Here is a 20,275-nt window from a genome sequence, read left to right as displayed (position 1 = left end):
ACTTCACGCCTGTTTTCTGTGTGGTCGTGGTATTGCACCGGGCGAGCCGGCCCATTCGTGCGAAGATGTTAAAGCGGGCTCTACCACTGTTCTCCTAAATATACATATCTTAAATGTAAGTACATTTGGCAACTGGGATTCCCTACTGTTAACGAAATTATTTATGAATGATAAGATTACTATCGCTACATTATCAAAAATATCGTAGCGCGGAAAGTTAAAGCAAGTTATAAAATGACTAGCTGTTCCCGTGCGGCTTCATCCGCATGTTATTTGAATGAAATGAAAATTTTATTTTATTGTTAACATTTAACAAATGTCAAAATGACATAACATGACAAACTTTGGCAATCTTGCTTCCTTAATATTGGCAGCAAATTATAGTCTCTTTCCCACATTATGGTTTCTATCCAAAATATTTACCCCCTAAGTTTAATGGCGTGGATATATATAACCTAAAGCGTGACGTAAGTGTAGTGCTTTTTATTAAAAAAAAAGAATCATTCAAAAATATGCTGACATCTTAGGCAATAAAGAAGTATGTGTTTATGCTTTATTATATTAACTAGTATAGATGAAAACAGCCTATGTTAGAATTTTTGAAATCAGTCCAGTAGTTTTTTAATTTCAATACAAACAAAAATAAAAATCTTTCTTTTTTGTAATATTAGTATATACACGGTATAATTAGTTACCTTTTCTAAGGAATTGTACTTCGCTATTATCCCCGGCCGTGTTGTTCACGTTCTTATTTTTTCGCAGGCTGTCGAAACTTAAATACTCCGCTAAATTTTCTATTTTGTCTGCTGGATATTTTCTATTGAGGAACTTGCATACCGCACGGATTTCTTTAGGTAGATCCTAGAACATTAATTCACTTAATTAATTTCACTGGATTACAAATCAATCGAGGTAATATAATAAACTAGCTGTTCCCGTGCGGCTTCATCCGCATGAAATTATGACATTTGTTTTTATGGTTTACATTTGGCAAATTATCAATAGCAAATGTCAAAATGACATGACGTAAGCAAACCATGGCAAACTTGCTTCCTTGATGTTGGCAGCAACTTATGGTCTCTTTCCCACGTAAGCGTGACGTAAGTGTAGGGCTTTTTATTAAAAAAAATAATTATTCAATAATATACTGTAATTGCTGACATCTTGGGCAACAAAGAAGTGTGTTTACGCTTTATTATAATAGTATAGAAGTAGTATAGATATAGATACTCTGTTTAATGTTCAATGGCCTCAAATTAACAATTACAGAAATAAGTACCTTAATCATATCTTCGTAGAACATAAAATGGAGATTCGGATTGTGTCTCTTCTCCCAGGCCTCGTTTGTATGAGCTACGATCGGTGTCCATGGTACTGGAAATATTAAACAAAACAATTAACAATTAGTCCACTTGATTTTAAACTTTTAAAAGAAATAAATGCAGCTAGTAATATTCGCTTTTAAATGTTGATAGAAATCCTTCTAATATCGTGAATGATTGCTATAAACAATATCTACAAGATATAAAAACACTTACACAAGTCTCTTCTGAATGCTTCCCAAAACGTGTGAAAGGTTGCTCTCAATAGACTTTTGGCAACCATTTTGTGTAAATAATAATATGATACAGCGACATCTCTCGGATCTCTGGCGACGTAAATAACTTTAGCCGTGCTGAGCAACTTCGGTGGTAACATAGAGAGTGGCAGATGGGTCTTGATGAACCTCGGTGATGGTGCTTCAGCTATGGCCTTCCAACTGGGCTTCCTAACAGCATGGTTCAAACCTTGGAAGTATGCTAAGTTCATGAAGTTTGCTTTGATTAATTCGAACGCAACTTGAGGTATATGTGCGGTTACTCTGAAATTTAAAATGTTAGGAATTTAGTTTAGGTAAATAACTTTTTTGTTTAATTCGAGGATGTTGCCCGCGACTTCTTCCACGTAATATTAAGATAAAAAGTAGCCTATAATATGCCCGTCTATGGCAGATATCCTTCAGTGAAAGTCGAAATACCATTTTCTTTGAAGACTTTTTAATTAGAAAAGTTGTTCGTCTTGTTAAATAGAACATCAAGGTTTTTAAAGCGACATATGGTATATATAAATAAATATATACTTACTCCAACATAGGAAATCTTTCATGGAGCGGCTTTTCTTTGGCTGCTTTGAAGTCTAAATCGTTTTCTATAAGCCAGACCATTTCCTGCGTCCACGTGGTGCCTGAAAGAAAAGTTCGTTTTATAAACTATTCGTTCATAATCAGTCTGGAACATTCCTTCAATTCAATTGCAGCCCGTACTCAGTGGATAATCAGATGATTTAAAACACGGCTCTAGAAAAACTTTCTTCTTTATATTATTGTGGTCTGTTAATGATAAGTTTCCTTTGAAAATCTGATACAAAAATATCATTGCATGCTTTTATAAATACACAACTAGTAATATATTTTAGAATATTTGCTTTGCGACTGAGAGTCATAGTGATACGCAGAATTTAAACTTTATTGGTACAGCGTGTAACAATTATCTACTATTTCATACTTTGATTAAATAATCAATTGCACAATTAGGGCGTGGTAAAGAGAAAGTATTTAGATGAATAATAAAGATAAATGTGTTATTTATGTTAGGTCGTATGCACTTAAAATGTACGCAAAGAAAGAGTTAACATGATCGACATTCATTAAAATATCTTAATCACATTTATTGATTTAATATGATAAGAATGTTTTTATATCTACGATTTTATCTTTCAAATATTATTGTAGATACCCTTAAAAGACGTGATATTAAATTCTGAACACTTTCCCACCATTGCAAATGACGTACAACGTTCCTTTTTATGCATAGAATTTACGACTTTTAGTTTAAAATTAACAACAAAATAACCCAGGAATATAAAATACCTTGCCAAGTCGCAGAAAACCTACGGCTTATTTATTGTAATGGAAATAGTAATTTTATTAAAAAGTTTGTTGCCATGGCATTAATAATGTTGATTGTCTTCAAGTTATGAAATTATTATATTACAAGCTGTTCCTTGCGACTTGGTCTGCGTAAAATTAAAAAAAACAATGAACAGTATAGCCTATGTTACCGATATAGCTTTTTAATGGTGAAATAATTTTTGAAATCAGCCCAGTAGTTTTCAAATTATTTCAATACATACAAAAATACAAATCTTTCTTCTTTATAATGTTAGTATAAATAATTGCGGTGTAATGTTTGAGATCGAAATAAATTAGTACAACTAAAATCTTGCTCAAATATAGGTAAAATTATTGAAAACCGGTAGTTCCAATATAGGTAGTAAATGCTTCAGAAAATTAGTCATATCTGCTCTTTGGTAATATTACATTAATTATAAGGACTTAACGACTGTATTGGAGTGGAAATTCATGACTAATGTGGAATAAACACGGGCTTTACGATTCGTCATTAGTCAATTGATAATAACCAATTATAGGAAAGTCCGAGAGTGCATCATAATAGAGAAATGTCATGTACGAGTATATCATACTAGCTGTTCCCGTGCGGCTTCATCCGCATGAAATTATGAAAATTTTATTTTATTGTTTACATTTGTCAAATTATCAATAGCGAATATCAAAATGACATGACATGACAAACCTTAGCAATCTTGTTTTCTTGATGTTGGCAGCAACTTATGGTCTCTTTCCCACGTTAGGGTTTTTATCCTAAATATTTACCCCCTAAGTTTAATAGCCAGAAAATAGCCTAAAGCGTGACGTAACTGTAGGGTTTTTTATTAGAAAAGAATCATTCAAAAACATGCTGTAATTGCAGACATCTTAGGCAACAAAGGAGTGTGTTTACGCTTTATTATAATAGTAAAGATAGGTAGTGTACATCACTAGTGATGACCCTCCCTCATCAGATTTCCTGATAAAATCTACATTATATGAAATATCACATGTTTTTAAACATTTACCATTTCGTCTTCCTGTTTCCTTTGCTTTATATCGTTTTGTGTTAGTTTTAAACTTGTGCACGTTATATCGTATATCTTGTGTAAGTGCGGAAATAAACTACATAGTGGTTTACCATTAAAAACATGTAACCGGGTTGCCTAATCTTAGCCTGGCAAGGTTATGTTTGACCTCTAAAGTGGCAACTCCATCTTTGAGTCATATTCACATTACGTACTATCGTATGATGACAAAATTTCCAGGAAACTTGATGAGGGGTTTTTCTCCAAAAATGGACCGCATTTGTTTCTTTTTTTACATAAAAGTGGCCTGATATTTATCTAGTCGTATTGATTACTTTATTACTTTCATATCGTACCAATAAATTGCCTCTAAATTATGTCATACTCAATTTCAATAAACCAATAGCATTTTTTATCTTTAATTTGATAAAATAGTTCGACTGTACTGAAAAATTATATAAATTATGCAAATCATTAAATTCTTAATGTCACTCATAAATTCCACAAGCTCTTATTGAATTAAATAATAAACCATTAGCTTATGTGAGTTATTTTCATGGTATTATTAATGATTATAAAAGATAATTGTAAGAAATACTTTTTGCCTGGAGAAATTTCGCATATAAATGTTAAGGTACATTTAGGCTACGGCAGAAGTTCCGAAATGACATGTTTGTGTTTGTTAAATTAGCTTTGCTCGCGACTCGGTCCGCGTGAAAGTAAAAATAACAAAAGTGAGTCTATGTGTTTTTCCAGACTGTCCTCTAAATCTATGCCAAATTTCATCGAAATTCGTTCAACCGTTTGAGCTACAAACTCTAATTAACATCCATCCCTCTGAACTTTCGCATTTATAATTTTACTAGCTTTCGCTTGCGACTCAGTCTGCGCGGAATTAAAAAAACAAAAGCAAGTAGCCTATGTGTTCTTCCAGACTATCCTGTACATCTATGACAAATTTCATCGAGATCCCTTCAGCAGTTTAGGCTACAAGCTCTAACAAACATCCATCCATCCGTCCATCCGGATGGATGGATATCCATCCATGCATCTATCTAAACTTTCGCATTTATAATATTAGTAAGATTAGTAAGATTGACTTAAATTCCGAAAATTTTTCACGTTGAATACAAATGTCGATAAATTTTTATACTGATATCAAATATCAGATAACGTCGTAGGCGAGGAAGTTATCAAAAATAGCGAAACGAACGTATCACAGTTAAAATTAGAGTAAAAAAACGTTGTCTCTGGTAATGTAATTTTGACAAAATATCTACTCAGTTTTCTTACTTTAAAAAACTTTCTTGTTAACCCACTGATTTTCTTTGAACAGAGAATTTGTTTCAAAAAACTGTATGATAATTTAACGGTTTAACGAATTTACACAGCCCTGACTTAAAAGCCAAACCATACCAAGTTAGCTAATTTGTAACAAATCTCTATAACTTGGGTAACTTATTTTTAATTCCAAGTTCTTTTAAGCTTAAAAAATGTGCCTAGCATTAATAGATGTCTATGTTGAAGTATTTAGTCATGTATTTGTTTTGAATCTGTATCAAATTTGTTATCAATATGAAATTTTTTTGAATATCCGAGAATTATTAGTTATTAAACATCGCAAACACACTCGAGAATTGTTTTTTTATCGTGATATATGTCACCTTACAGTTGTTAACAACTAACGACGCCGCCTGAAAATGTACGTAACACTTACTTTTAAGCTGGACGCATAACATGAGCAAATGCGAATCGAAAAGAAACCGAGGCGAAGCATAATTCTTAAAGATGGAGTGTTTGTATCCGAACGTGTTACTGAAGGAAAGTTTCGCTTCGTTTTCGATTCGCTTTCACATCTGTGTACAACAAACCTTTGAAACGTTATGTTATACACGTCCCTACTTTAGATAACTATTTTACGTTTAGCATTGATGTTCTTAGTGTGGAAAATTTACAAAAATGCTGCTCAATTGTATAATGTTTTATGACGGAAAGAAGTATGAAAATTATTTAAATAGATTTCGCTTACATTTATATTATAAAGAGGAATGATTTTTATTTCTGCATGCAAATAACTCAAAATCTACTGGGCCGATTTTAACAATTCTTTCACGACTAAAAAGCTACGTTATCACTGAGTAACATACAGCATTTTTTTCATTATTTTTTAATTTCACGACGGCGTGGTTGCAACACACAACTAGTTTTTAATGAAAGGTTATGGAACGTATAATGTACGAATAGAAAAATGCACATCTTACTTCTTACTAATATTATAAATGTGAAAGTTTAGATGGATGGATGGATGTTTGTTGGAGTTTCTAGCCTAAACGGCTGAACGGATTTTGATGAAATTTGGCATAGATGTAGGCGATAATCTGGAAGAAGACATAGGCTACTCAGTTTTATTTTTTTTAATCTCGCGCGAACGTGGTCGCGGGCGAAAGTTATTCATATTTTATTCGAAAGTTACTCAGGAAGAAGAGCCCAATGATTATTGTTCAACTGATCGTATTGATAAAGCGATTTTTATTTTATTTCACTACTTCAATGTCATTAAGATCATTTCGTACGGTGATATCGAACTGATGTTTTTATTGTATTTGTAACGGAAAAACAAAAACGAGTGCTGTACTTATGTAAACGCAAACACTCAGCCTTATCTAACGCATGTGATATGGTTAGCTATGGATTCATGTATATTTTGCTTCGTCATTACTAACCTACGTATCAATAATTCATTAACAGTCCAAAAACCTGAGTAAATAACGTGCGAGGAAAACTTTTTTCTATCAGTACCAGGATTGTGGAATATTAAATCTAACGAAATTTTGAAGTTACCATGTTTTCTTCTTTTACAGTAATAATGCCCTTAGATATAAGTTAGCTTGTAATTGTGTTGCTTACTTTAAATGCATAAAAGACGTCGAGAAAGAGGAGGCGAGGCGTCAAGGCGTCGAGAAAAAAGGCGGACATACAATTGATGCCTGTCCTATGTGGTTTGTTCTTGCAAGAGCATTTCAGTTTTTATCAATTCTACCAATGTTAAAAGTTCCAAAGTGTTGTTATGACTATATGAGGTTGCATAAGTACCTGATCTGGGAAAAGTGATAACCCATATATCGTCAGGCCTCACTTCCAGGTTGTAGATTTCTTCCGCATGTTTTCTGAAAGACGCCGCCATCACGTATTCGTTCTTGCCGCATTTTACAAATGGTTTCGTGTATCCTGAAATTTGAAAAAAAAAAAATACTTAGTTCTCGATCAGGTGAAGAGTTTTTTTCTATGTACTGATAGGAAACAAACGAGCATCGGAACACAGGTGATAATAGACATCCGAAATACCAGAGGAATTGTCTGTTAGTACTCCTTTTTGACATGTAAAGTAATAAATACGAACACATGAAAATTTTCTTTTTATATCGATAGATACAAAGATCGGATGTTTATTAGTCATTATCGTTTTGTATGCAATGATCTAATGATTGATTCATAGTACAAAGTGCGCGTGTACTCAAAATATTACGTCATAGTATTTAATCGATATTAAATTGAGGGTATCAATCTATTATAGCATATCTGGATCGGTATTGACCGATATGTTGGATACTGTTGATCTTCCGCATTTACAAGTATTTTAATAGTTTTGTACCGCGACTATACCTTTATATTTAGTTTTAATTAAACTCACAATTTATCTATATCTATACTATTATAATAAAGCGTAAACACACACTTCTTTGTTGCCTAAGATGTCAGCAATTACAGCATATTTTTGAATAATTATTTTTTTAATAAAAAGCCCCACACTTACGTCACGCTTTAGGATATATATTTTCACGCCATTAAACTGAGGGGTTAAATATTTTGGATGAAATCCCTAATATGGGGAAGAGACCATAAGTTGCTGCCAACATCAAGGAAGCAAGATTGTCAATTTCATTTTGACATTAAATAAAATAATTTTAAGCTGATGAAATCGTAGAGGAATAGCTAGTCGCATTATCATCTTAATTCTTGCTCTTTATTATGTTATCGGGACAAACTTTTTTGTAACATTTTATAATTTATAACCTACAAACCTTAAGTCCGTTTCAAACGCTCAGTTCTGGCAGTTTTAACTGGACAATTCGTTTAGGCGTGCGTAGTGTGGGCAAATTTTGAACTGTCAGTTGTGCAGTTATAGTTCTACACACCCACAGTTTTAATTGAAAAGTTTGTTGCGGATTTACAGCTCAAAAGTGATACGTAAAGACATTTAATAAAATAATTGTAATACAATAAAATTTAGTACAAAAGTAGGTTTTATCGGTCGCACCTTCTCAGGTATGAGATACAGTCGATTCCAAGGCCGGCCAGAGATCGCTTTTATCTTTGTGATATCTTTACGATTATGTATTACTTTTATTACTCAAATGCTTCATTGATAACTCACTTTGTTATCGATGCGGTGTTTTATTATTCGCACATATTTAAATCTTACTAATATTGTAATTGCTAAAGTTTAGATGGATGGATGTTTGTTAGACTATGTAGCCTAAACTGCTGAACGGATCTCGATAAAATTTGGCAAACATCTAGATGATAGTCTGGAAGAACATATAGGCTAGTTGCTTTTGTTTTTTTAATCCCACCCGGACGGAGTCGCGTGCGATAGCTAGCGGCTTTATATGTTTGTTAGATTGTAACAAAATGTAACAGTGTAAAAGAGATGTACATGTAGAGAAGTTATTTGCTATCGAGAATTGTTTTTTCTGAAATAAATTAGACAAGTGTACATTTTCGTACGTTTTTTTTTTCAATTTTCATAAGAATGATATTAAATTAAGAAGTCAGTAGAAATGAGGAATTAGTAATGGATACCAATCTTGTATATTTTCTATACCGCGGTTAAATTACGTCTTTTTTAAACCATATTAACGGAACTTTGTTACGTTAACAATATTAATGTTCATTAAAATTTCTGATTACAAGTGACATTGTCATGTAATTTGTTTGAAATAATTACGTGGTAGTGAATCTAGTAATTTGGTATTCATGAATTAGCAAAAATAATTAAGCCTTTTTATAACTTTTTAAAATGCTCTTTTAATTTTTTTATAACTTATGAAAAACGCTATGGTTTAATATTGACTTATCTTACTAATATTAAAAAAGTTTAGATGGATGGATGTTTATTACAGATTGTATCCTGAACGACTGGGAGATTCTCAATGACATTTGGCATAAATGTAGAACATAGTCTGATAAAACACATAAGCTATTCATTTTGTTTTGTCTTCATTTCTAAGAGGATGGAATTGCAGACGAAACCTGTTTTAGAATATTTTTTAGTATACAAATTCAACTACGATGTTTGTGTTTTCTGGACTTTGATAGAGTTATCAAAAATATTTCTTTATCAATTTTTTTTATACCACAGATTAGTAATCGAATTGTGAGAGTGGAGATACATCATATAAAAGATATTACTTACTTTAGATATCTAATCTACAGTTAACTAATGCTGGGTTTCTGAAGTTTAAATTCATTTGATTACTACCTAGTGAATCATTAGTGTTAAGTTGATCTAAGTTCCAACGGAGTAAAACGCAAGTTAGGTAGTTCTTTTTTTTTATAATATAAGGTGGCAAACGAGCAAGCGGCCACCTGAATTCGCCAAAATGGCGAAGCGACCGCTGCCCATAGACATCCGTGATCGCAGATGCGTTGCCTACCCTTATCTGACGGAGGAGGAGACGCACATAAAGAGGATACTGCCCCTTCCTATGCATCTCCTCCGCCGTTCGGAAGTTCGGAAACTAATTTCATGAAGTTATCGAATCAACAACACTAACGACTGGTTAAATCTATGAAACTGGCCTCTAGTGGCTTTTAAAATAATGTGAGCAATCTCACTAAAAAGGATGGATTTAAAATTATTTTGCTAAGAATGCAGTCATCGTGAATATAATTAAAAAAAAAATAACTAAGTCTTCAAAACTTCAATAAAACCATGAAAAATCATAAGAATCGAAAGTTATTTTTGATATATGAGTATTCAATATGTTTTTATTTTTGCATAATTTGTTAGTTACTCGGACTAGGGACACCATATTTTATGCGGTAATTTTTATATTTGTTAATTTTGTGAGTAAAAAAGTTTTTTTATCTATTGTATCTCACTTAGTAGCAAGTGATAGTGAAAATGCACAATTTACTTATCTTTGTAGGACAACGATAATGTTAATCTTGCAAATTATCTGTGCATTTAAAATTTATATCCTCATAAAAAATGTTAAAACGACTTCAGTTCTGTGAATAAATAAATTAAAATTTTTAAAACTATTATTGTTACCTAAATCATGGTTTTACTATTTTTTGATATACAAAAAAACTTACATAAATGTTCAATTTATTTACAGTAATTATTAGCATGTTTACTATCCCTTGGATTTTCATGGAATCAAAACATACCTCTGTAAGGTTAACACAATACAATACAACACTGAAGCACTTAACACTGAACGCACCGATTAGGCATTTCTTGATAATTTTATCTTCTTCAGGCGTGACGTTCCTTATTTCATACGGCAGGTCTATCCAGGGCGCCATGACTACACAAGGAACAAAATGTCACTGTATCACTCAAACGATATCCAACCTTTTTCAATAATGTATAATCTAATCGTATTTTATCGATCTAATGTGATTGATAACATTTTTGTGTGTAAAATATCGCGGATACAAGCTCTGTATTGCAAATGTCAGTCAACTAAACGAATTTCGGTTAGAATTATACGTGTGTTTCCGTTAGTGTTTTATCTATTTTGTATACTAGTTTGTAGTATGTTAGAATTTGTACTAATTTTATTGGATGGTAATTGAGTTTCAAATTAACAACAATTAAATAATAATTGGAGTATCGATTCACATATTTCTTGTTGCTGTGGAATCGTTTTAGTTTTGGGGGTCATTACAAAAGTAGTATGATATAGCAAGGATTGCATTTTCTTCGTACTAATCGTAGGACGCAGCGGCGTTTATAACTAGGCTAATACAGAAAAACCATCTTTAAATAAAAAAATCAGATAACACCTTAATAACTTACCACAATATACGGCTACCCAGAGAGTTAGGCAGATCGTCTTATGCCATTTGACCTTTGACATATATCTAATCTAAATAATATTACAAATGCTAAAGTTTAGATGGATGGATGTTTGTTAGACTTTGTAGCCTAAACGACTGAACGGATCTCGATGAAATTTGGCATAGATGTAGAGAATAATCTGTCACATAGGCTACTTTACTTTTGTTTTTTATATTCTATGCAGACGGAGTCGCGAGCGAAAGCTAGTCTATTTATAATTAATGATCGTCTGTTACGAATGCTCCTACTTTAATATAGTTTCGAAAGTAAATAAACTACTTTACATCTAAGTAAATGTTGAGAGAACTTTATTAACCATCATAAGATACTTAATCTGAAATAGTTCCCTTTCAAAATAACGTAATAAGTCATTTTAGTTTATAAGCCTCTTGACAAACTTGTGGAAAAGTGGGAACCGTTGGAACAGACAAAATTACTTTGACCTCCTCAACTTCAAACAATGAACTTTATTCCGTTGTACTAAGGGAGATATTGAGTGCAGGTAATTGAAACAAAGTTGTACAATGACCTAAGTTTTGAGTGCCTTCAGGAAGGTGGAGTGCTAGTTCAGTTGAGTCGTGAGATTGATAATTATACCATAGAAGTGCAATGACATCAATTGAAAAGTTTCGCAGAACAATAATTTTAACTTTTTACGTCCGAGTTGGAGAAGTGCAATGTATTTCGATACTAAGACGTTTAGTAAATTGTTTTTGTCTAAGCGTAAAATCTTATACCTACCTATTCAATTTATTTAGTGTTAACGTTGCAACAATAGGACTCCAACCAGCTTCGTCGACATATTAATTAGTTTCCTGCCACGGCATCAACTTACTCAACGTGAGATATTGTTCTCAGATTTCTACACCAATTAGTATTATGTGGGAACAAGAGCTTGGCATTTGTAGACATGACACGGGTGCCTGAGTATCTAGAGAAGGAGGGGCAGCTGTTCCCCTTGAAGATATCTATAAGACATGGTGATATTAGAATGTATTGAGTACAAATGCCATATGCTTTTTATAAATAAGTAACCGGTTACCTGCATTCGTAAAAATAGCAAAGCGAAGCTTTGACTTGGTTCAACCACATCAATGTAGTTATGTCTAAATTTTTAAACAGACAAATTTTTGAGATATATTTAAAAATACACAGACGTAATAATAAAGTTATTCTTGCTGTAGAAAGGATAAGTACAATTGAATTATGATCTAATATTCAAGGCTGATATAGCCGTTACATTAATAGTTAATTAGATTTGTTAGGAGTAGACTATACTTAAAATTAGGAATTGAAACACAGAACTTGTTTTCTTCTTAAACTTGTATTAGGTAATTTACGTATTTACAATTTAATCAACTGTTCACGTCTGGGAATTGTAATTTGGTGCACATGTGATATTTATTCATATATTCCTCAGCTTCTTTCTTCATTTCATCGTCGAAGTATTGAACCCAGCCGCCTGATTTCCCTGGAAATTAATTTTAAATACATCTACAAATATTGCCTTTAACCTCTTTATGAAGAGGAGAATTACTCCTTCCAGGTTGATATAATAGTGAAAATGACTGAAGAAATTTTGACAGAGTTACATACCTTTGCGCATAAATGTCAGTTCGGAATTTTTTTTCTCGTCTCCAGATGGTGACTTTTTCTTCATATTATCGAACTGTAGATATTCATTTAGTTTGTCTTTCTGTTCTCTTGTGTATTCTTTGCCCAGGAATTTGCAAACTCTATCAATGACACCCGGCAGATCCTGAAATACAAAAATAAATAAATAAATTGAGAATCTCCTTCAAGTTTCAAATCCGCGATAGTTTGTTCCAAATTCAAATTGCTTTTAATTTGCTCTATACTGACTTGTTTCATTTCTTCATACATAAGGAACATCATGTTAGGATGATCTCGCAGTTCCCAGGCTTCCCTTACTTGTTCCTCCAATGGCGCATGTAGAACTGCAATTAAGCAAACAAACGTTTCATATATGCTTTATGAGTTGTCAATACTATTTTTTTTAAAATTATGCAGAAAAAGGACGACGATCTTTAGTATATTTAGAAGTTAGAAAGAGATGCTTACTTAAGTTCCTCTTGAATAAATTCCAAAACTCCCTGACCTGGACGCTCTGGTCGAAGTATCGGAACATTATGTGCATAAAGTGGTAAGAGACGACAACATCTCTTGGATCTCTGGCAATATGAAACACTTTGGCTGTTTCCAGCAAGTTCGATGGTAGAAGTGATAACGGTGAATGGGATTTCACATAACGTGGTGAAGGTAAACTTGGAAATGTCGTATAATCCTCATCGGTAGCACTTTGACCTTTCATAATAGGATTTGGTGTAGGTTTTCTAACTTCAGATGCCAGTGTAGGATACCTGAAACAGAAATGAGAGCAATATTACAATTTGTTTTTAAAGATGACAAAGGAATGTGTAATTGGTAGAGGAATGGATGTATAGGAAAGGGTGAATCCCTTGGTTTCATTAGTTGGACTTACTCAATAAAAGCGTATCTTGTGGATACAGAAACGGATGATGCAGTCTCGAAATCTAAATTGTTTTGCACAAGCCATACTAGTTCTTGAAGCCACGTTGTGCCTGGAATTGAAAGACAGTATTGATCAGATTTGATGGATGTTCCTATTGTTGATAGAAGGACTTCGTATATCAAGAGTTTTACAAACCGATGCCATGTTTATTTCAAAGAGATGGGGACGTAGCTCCAATATATTTTGTTTGAAAAAATTTACTAACACATAACACGTTGCTTTCTCACGATTTTTAGTCGAAAGTCTATGTTCTATTGGGTACATTGAACTTCTAAAACCGGTTAGAATGTTAATTAGGTGTAATATAATTGGAATTATACCTGATCTAGAATAGCTAGTCACCCAAATGTCGTCAGGTCGTACTTCTAGATTGTATATATCAGCGGCATGGTCGCCATAGCCGGCCGGCCAGAGGTAGCCGTGGGGACCAATCCGAACAAAAGGACGATTGTATCCTGTAAAAATATATTTATTTAAGACGTTTATATGAGAACAGAAAATTAATAAAAATATGTGAGAAGTGTCTAACACTACATTTTGCCCGTGTCTCCGTCCGCGTTGAATTAAAACACTTAAAAAACAAGTATTTCAACATCCATTCTGGAGATACCTTCTAACATCCATCCATCCATCAAAATTTTAGTCTGTAACATTAGTAAGATTACCTTTGTAGTATTGTTTAATAACCGCGTCCTCCTCTTCAGTGACATTTTGAATAGTGAATGGAAATCTTTGTTCTTTCGCCATTATCTGTGGAAAAATAGAAGTGGTTACACAAATATGTAAAATGAAGTACAAAAGTGAAATAAATGCCTAAGATACAGAGACCAGATAAGATAAAAAAGTAAGTAAAATTTTATAATGTTCTGTTTTAGAGCGTATTAAAACTTGTATAAAATGTACTAGTCTATTAACCGGTTTTATAACGTCTTAAATGTGTCGTGTCTGAGTTGTTATTAGCTCTGTAATTTATTATTATTTTGCTTAGGGATGTAAAGCATCAGATCAGCAAGTAGATTGTACTAATTTATTTTTCTCTAATAAAATTTTATTGTTTATTAAAAAAAAGTTGCATCCTTACCTGTGTTTATTCACAATGTAAGTATTTATTTTCACACTTTCTAAATTAAATTTAACACAAATTAAAACAATGTTATTTTTTAATGACGACTTTATTTTACAGTGTTTTTTTCCCGATGTACGTCTGTTATTATGCGTTGTCGGAAATACTATGCTTTTAAATATTTTAACGTAATATTTACAACCTGTTTTCTTTATATGGAAGTCGTATAAGTTCACTGAGATTGAAAAGTGCTTTACAATTTTAAATCATATTGCATACTCGATATGGTATAAATTTGTAGTTTGCTTATTATATTTACACTTTCAATATATTTAAGGTCAGTGCCTTGCTAAAAATAAATATACGATTTGGTAATGATAAAATTACCCCGAAGTGACGATAAAATAAGTTATTTTAAAAAAAATTGCAGGTTCTTACATTGTGTGCAAATATAAAAAAACAACAATAAATTTCCTTTGTGTTTTAGCAGTGATATTGTACAATCTTACTTACTAATGATATTGCGAAAGTTTAGATGGATGGATGTTTTTTAGAGTTTGTAGCCTAAGATAAGGTTTTCGATGAAATTTGGTGTAGATGTAGAGGATAGTCTGTAAGGCTACTTACTTGTTTTCTTTTAATTCAACACTGACGGAGTCACGGACGAAAGCTAGTTTAACATAACTTTAGTATTAAAAATAAATTTAAAAGTAATGACTTACCAGTTTATTAATTTCAAAATACTAATGTTATACGAGTATTTAAGAAATAATGTATCAAAGATTGCACTTTGTATGTTATTTCGAAGTGAACTGAGTCTACGATACGCTATACTATCTGCGTATGATAACAAAAATAAACAATTGGTCAGAAACATTTTTGTATTGTTAAATGAAACGTTGTTATTTGTCGATAGATGTCACTACTAGGTTATTTGAAAGACACACTGGAAAGCAGATATCTGTTGAAAATGTCCGCATCCTCTCGTAAATAAAAAAAAGCATTTTTGTTAATTCATAGATGTTAATACGGGGCTTTAAGTGTTGGTTAAAATCATTACATTGCTAATTTTTTGAAAAGTTTTCGGTCAACTGAATAGAAAATTTATTTTAATCACTTCAAATTAATAAAATCATGATTTTATTACATTATTTTAAGTTATGTGTCTGGTACAAAATATTTGGAATATTCCAATTATAACTGCTTTCATATCTATAAGATGAATTTATTGGACGCTCGTACTGAATTCTCCGAAGTAATAACTTGCATAGTTTGTAAGAACCTTTATTAGATGGGACTTTATTGGAAATAATTACTAAGGGTAAGCTCCCTTATAGACTTAATTACAGTTCATGTTAGTTTCTGATAGTTTTATTACAAATATATTATTATTATGAACACTAATAGTGTAGATACTGCGAATTGTTATTGGAATGACGTTTAATGTATTCCATCATCAGCTCACTTTATGTCCTCACCGAGGGGCTCGCTAATAAGGGGTGACTAGGCCAGAGTCAACCACACTCGCCCATTGCGAGTTCGTTGACATGATATGTGCAGGTTGCATCACAATGTTTTCCTTCAGCGTAAGAACGTCGGGTAAAATTCGAAAATCAAATTGGTACATGGCGGGATTCGAACACAAGGCCTGTAGATTATAAGTCAAGTTAATGAATTCACCTATACTAATATTATTAAGAGGAAATATTTGCATTTTTACAAGTACCTATTGGATTCATGTAAACCCTACAGGGCTGCTTTAAAATGTTTTTTCGTTATTAGAAAGCTGTTGTCTCTGAGTAACATTGGTTTTAATTATTATTAGATAATTTACTTTTTCGCGGAAAGTCGCGAGAAAACCTTATTATATTTACATTTATGTAATTACTTTTTTACGATTACTCTTCACTTAATTATCCAAACTTAGTTTGTATATTTCTATGACATTTATTATTTGAAAATTCCCTAATATCGTTTTTATTTAAATATCTTCGTAGTATTTTCTACAAAGGCTTGAAAATTAAAAGTTTGATAAAGTGTAGTGGAAATGAGAAGTATCCGGAATCGCTTTGAGAATCGCTGAAGAGGTTAATATTACTGAGAGCTAATTCAACGTAAATAAAGTATACGAAAGAGGTTCATTGGTAAGTATCTTTCCAGTCGAAGGAATACAGTGCACTCGAAATGTTAGCGATTCCGCAAAATCAACATAGTTTGCAATTTCTATAAGTTTCCATTGTATTTAATTCTTAAATTATATTGTAAAGAATTAATCGGTGTGGATGCCATAATTAAAAAAAAAATCGACGAATTGAGTACCTCCTTCTTTTGGGAAGTCGGTCAAAAATGGGTTGATGACAGAATACGATGAAGGATAGAACGATGTGTAACACGGTAGACTGGTTGAAAGGATATAATGGCTCCTAAGTTTACACTCTTACAGTAGTCATGACTGAATAATGACATGACTGAAATAATGATAGACTGAACCTATCTAGGCAAGTTTTCAACAGTTCTTGCGTAGAGTGGTGGATAGCACCAGGCAAGATTTCCAAAGTTCTCCAATGTGGAGAGAGTTGGAGCGCTCTTCTTTCTCCAAAGGTTGGTATTTACCATAGAGAAGTACATAAAACCAAGACAAAAGACATTATATATCAAAAATTTTATAAACAACGACAAGCACTCAAGATTCTCCCCGACGTTACTCTTAAAACTTCAGTTTCAAACGAATATACGAGAGAGCATCGCACAAAGGGATTCCATACAAAGCGCATTGTAACTATACGTGCGTCTCAAACATGTTTATCGATTCGAGAAAAAGTAGTACTTTACGAAAAATCCATACTTTTATGAAGTCACTTACGGCTCTTAACCGAGTATGTAAGAACCGTAGCGTGGGGTTGCTTCAATCGACTTCAATATAAATACAGAACATTTTACCATACGTAAAGAAATTAGTTCCATATTTTTCCGCAATATGGCGAAGTATTTTATGTCTCTGGTGAGCCATCTTGGTTTTCAAATAATCCGTTTCTCCTTTTGATGCCATAGTTGTTTAACCAATATTAGTTCGATAAAATGTCAAATTAACTTCCTCTTCAATAGCATTTTTTAAAAATAGAACTGTATCATACTAATATTATAAATGCGAAAGTTTAGATGGATGGATGTTTGTTTGAGTTTATAGCCTAAACGACTAAACAGATTTCGATTAAAGTTGGAATAGACGTAGAGGATAGTATGGAAGAACACATAGGCTACTCAGTTTTTTACACGGACGGAGTCGCGGGCGAAAGCTAGTTTAATATAATTTTATCAAAAATAAATTCATTAAACCTTTTCGCGACCGAGCGTAATTCCGTTTAATATATTTCAACGTCAGAAACAAAGCCGTTCAATTATACTAACATCTTTGTCATGTCCCACAAGTACAGGGGGATTATTTTTCGATTACGTCACTGACATGCATTAGGGGAATCGATTTATAATTGAATACAGAGTCGGTGATCGATCGTCTGTTTAGCTTTTGTAAAGTATAAAAACTGACAATATTTCTTTAAAAATATTGCTGGATAAGCTTACTAACATTATAAATGCGAAAGTGTAGACGGATGTTTGTTAGAGTTAGGGTTTGTCCCACGAGTGACTGATAGGCTCAGATAGCTTAAAAATGACGTCACTATCAGATAAGGTAATAAAATCCGATATTTCCATCACGTATTTTACACGTTGGATTGTTATCAGACAATTTACTCGTACAATTTCGTGGACGGCCTCGGATCTTTATGAAATTTGGAATTGATGTAAAAGATAGTCTGGAAGAATACGTAGGCTACTTACCATGTTTATTCCAAGCGGACGGAGACGTGGGTGAAAGTTATAGATGTAATTTTAAATATTTCAAGTTATTTTTATCGCTTAAGGATTTGTTTTTCTTTGGTTTTGTTAATAACATCTAGTCGTTTTTTTTAAATATAAATAAATGTTCAGAGGTTTTGAAAGATTGTTGGAAGAAGAGTTATGTAACAATTTTTTTTAGATTCGCGTTTAATATGTTTTCGAAACTGTAGAAATTTTTCTGAAGTCCGCTTGATCCGATTTATGGTTTTTATCGATTTCTTCGCTTTTCCTGTGAACAGCAAAATACACTTTCAACTTGTAGCCGCTGGTAAAGTTTTAGAGTAGTCAGAAAGTAGAATTTTATTCAGTGCAAGCAGATAACTTGAATATTTTTATTAGAAAAGATAAAAAGTATAGTTAAACTTTTACGGCTATTTTTATAGTCTAAAAAAACATTTTTTTTGTTTATTGCAAGTTTTAACGAACCGTTCAAACCAACTCATAAGACTCTTTTGCTATTCTAATTGAGGTTAAGTTTTCTATTTATTTAAAAAATAAATGAGATATCTAGTACGAGTCTGTTTAAACCATACAAACGTTACTAATCGATCGTATCAGCAAGGGACTTCTGTATTCAAATTCAACTGGATTTTCGAGCTGAATTAGCGCTTTAGGCGATCATTTCGTTACGTTGTATTTGATCGTTTTAATGCGATCTTCACAAATATATTTTCACATACGTTGAATTGTTATTATGGTTAATATTTTTTTTAATCTTATTCAGTCTATAACGTTAAAAAAATTAAGTCTTCAGGTCTTTTCGCCTTGTAGAAGGATGCCCCTGGAACTTATTTACTAGCTACTAAAGATCTAGAATAATTAGTAATTATTTTTCGCAGGCGCTTTTAAACATTATCATGCGGTGTACGTTATACTTAACACGCTTCAATATTCTAGTATTTTCACCACAGGTTTCGAAGGTTATATACTTAATTGTAATAAGACAAAGCTTTTGCTTTTTTTCTTTTGGAAAAAATTCAAATTTACAACAAAAAACTTCAACCATCTAATTGCTTCTCAACGATCGTTCTACGTGATTTCCTCCAATCAAATTTGTATGTAAATGAAGGGACTCAATTAATTCGTCGAATTTATAATAGAACCTTATTTCAGAATTTGACGAAAAATGATATTGGAAGATAATAATTTAGACTACATTTTCAGTTATAATGATGTTTTTGTGTTGTTGAATATCTTTTAGTAGAAAAAGTATAAATTGCCTTGATCTAGGAGACAATATTGTTTGTCACATTATAAAAAAAAATTAAACACAGTTTTTGCAAGTTTATTGGGATTTTAAGTTGAGTACTATTTGCAGGAGTTGGATATTGTTCCGATAGTAAGTTGTTATCTAAATATGAAAAGATTTTACGATTTGTTTTTTAGAATTTAATTTTAACTTCTCATTGACTGTAAAAATACTTTCAATTTTACGCCACTTAACGTAACGATAAGATAAAAAATAGAAATAAAAGAAACATTAACGAAATAAATTTAATGAGAATACAACATTGTGATATTAATTTGTAATCTTGTTATTTGCCATCTACTTTTAAAATTTAATGTAATAAAAGTTTTCTTAGAAAGTAAAAGTCATGTTTATAATATTACCATTATTAATTTTAACACCATTAACAGAAGAATCCACATATCGTAAGTTTTTTTATATCTT

General features: G+C 32.2%; 2 protein-coding genes across 3 annotated transcripts in view; both read right to left on the bottom strand.

Annotated features, from left to right (window-relative positions):
* Positions 1-10,548, bottom strand: part of LOC106106812 (sulfotransferase 1C4-like) — a 14,406-nt gene extending 3,858 nt beyond the window's left edge. Inside the window, exons 1-6 of the mRNA XM_013287470.1 lie at positions 10,467-10,548; positions 7,048-7,182; positions 2,124-2,223; positions 1,539-1,861; positions 1,280-1,374; positions 696-861 (exon numbers count right to left, since the gene is read on the bottom strand). Coding sequence (XP_013142924.1) covers positions 696-861; positions 1,280-1,374; positions 1,539-1,861; positions 2,124-2,223; positions 7,048-7,182; positions 10,467-10,548 — 901 coding nt within the window. The remainder of the gene's footprint in view (positions 1-695; positions 862-1,279; positions 1,375-1,538; positions 1,862-2,123; positions 2,224-7,047; positions 7,183-10,466) is intronic.
* A 1,843-nt stretch (positions 10,549-12,391) lies between these two features.
* On the bottom strand, positions 12,392-15,530 carry LOC106107018 (estrogen sulfotransferase-like). Of its 2 annotated transcripts, none has more exons than XM_013287693.1 (8): positions 15,426-15,530; positions 14,306-14,390; positions 13,961-14,095; positions 13,590-13,689; positions 13,169-13,467; positions 12,950-13,044; positions 12,683-12,845; positions 12,392-12,557 (listed from the first exon to the last, which is right to left on the bottom strand). In XM_013287693.1, exons 2-8 carry the CDS (start codon positions 14,385-14,387, stop codon positions 12,442-12,444), a joined length of 990 nt encoding a protein of 329 aa, XP_013143147.1. In that variant the 5' UTR covers positions 14,388-14,390; positions 15,426-15,530; the 3' UTR covers positions 12,392-12,441. The 2 variants fall into 2 exon arrangements, with proteins under 2 accessions (XP_013143147.1, XP_013143148.1); XM_013287694.1 differs by lacking the exon at positions 15,426-15,530 and adding an exon at positions 14,722-14,871.
* Between the last annotated feature and the right edge of the window lie 4,745 nt (positions 15,531-20,275).

This window comes from Papilio polytes, unplaced genomic scaffold (assembly GCF_000836215.1).
Source record: "Papilio polytes unplaced genomic scaffold, Ppol_1.0 DF822067.1, whole genome shotgun sequence".
NCBI classification, from domain to species: domain Eukaryota; kingdom Metazoa; phylum Arthropoda; class Insecta; order Lepidoptera; family Papilionidae; genus Papilio; species Papilio polytes.
Note: the sequence above shows the minus strand (reverse complement) of the source record. Positions and strands in the feature narration are given on the sequence as shown.

Coding starts and splice junctions, on each gene's coding strand:
- LOC106107018 (XM_013287693.1), bottom strand. CDS start 14,387: ATGGCGAAAGAACAAAGATTTCCATTCACTATTCAAAATGTCACTGAA. Junction 13,468..13,589: donor ACAAGATACGCTTTTATTGA/GTAAGTCCAACT, acceptor TTTCTGTTTCAG/GTATCCTACACTGGCATCTG. Junction 13,045..13,168: donor TTTATTCAAGAGGAACTTAA/GTAAGCATCTCT, acceptor GCTTAATTGCAG/TTCTACATGCGCCATTGGAG.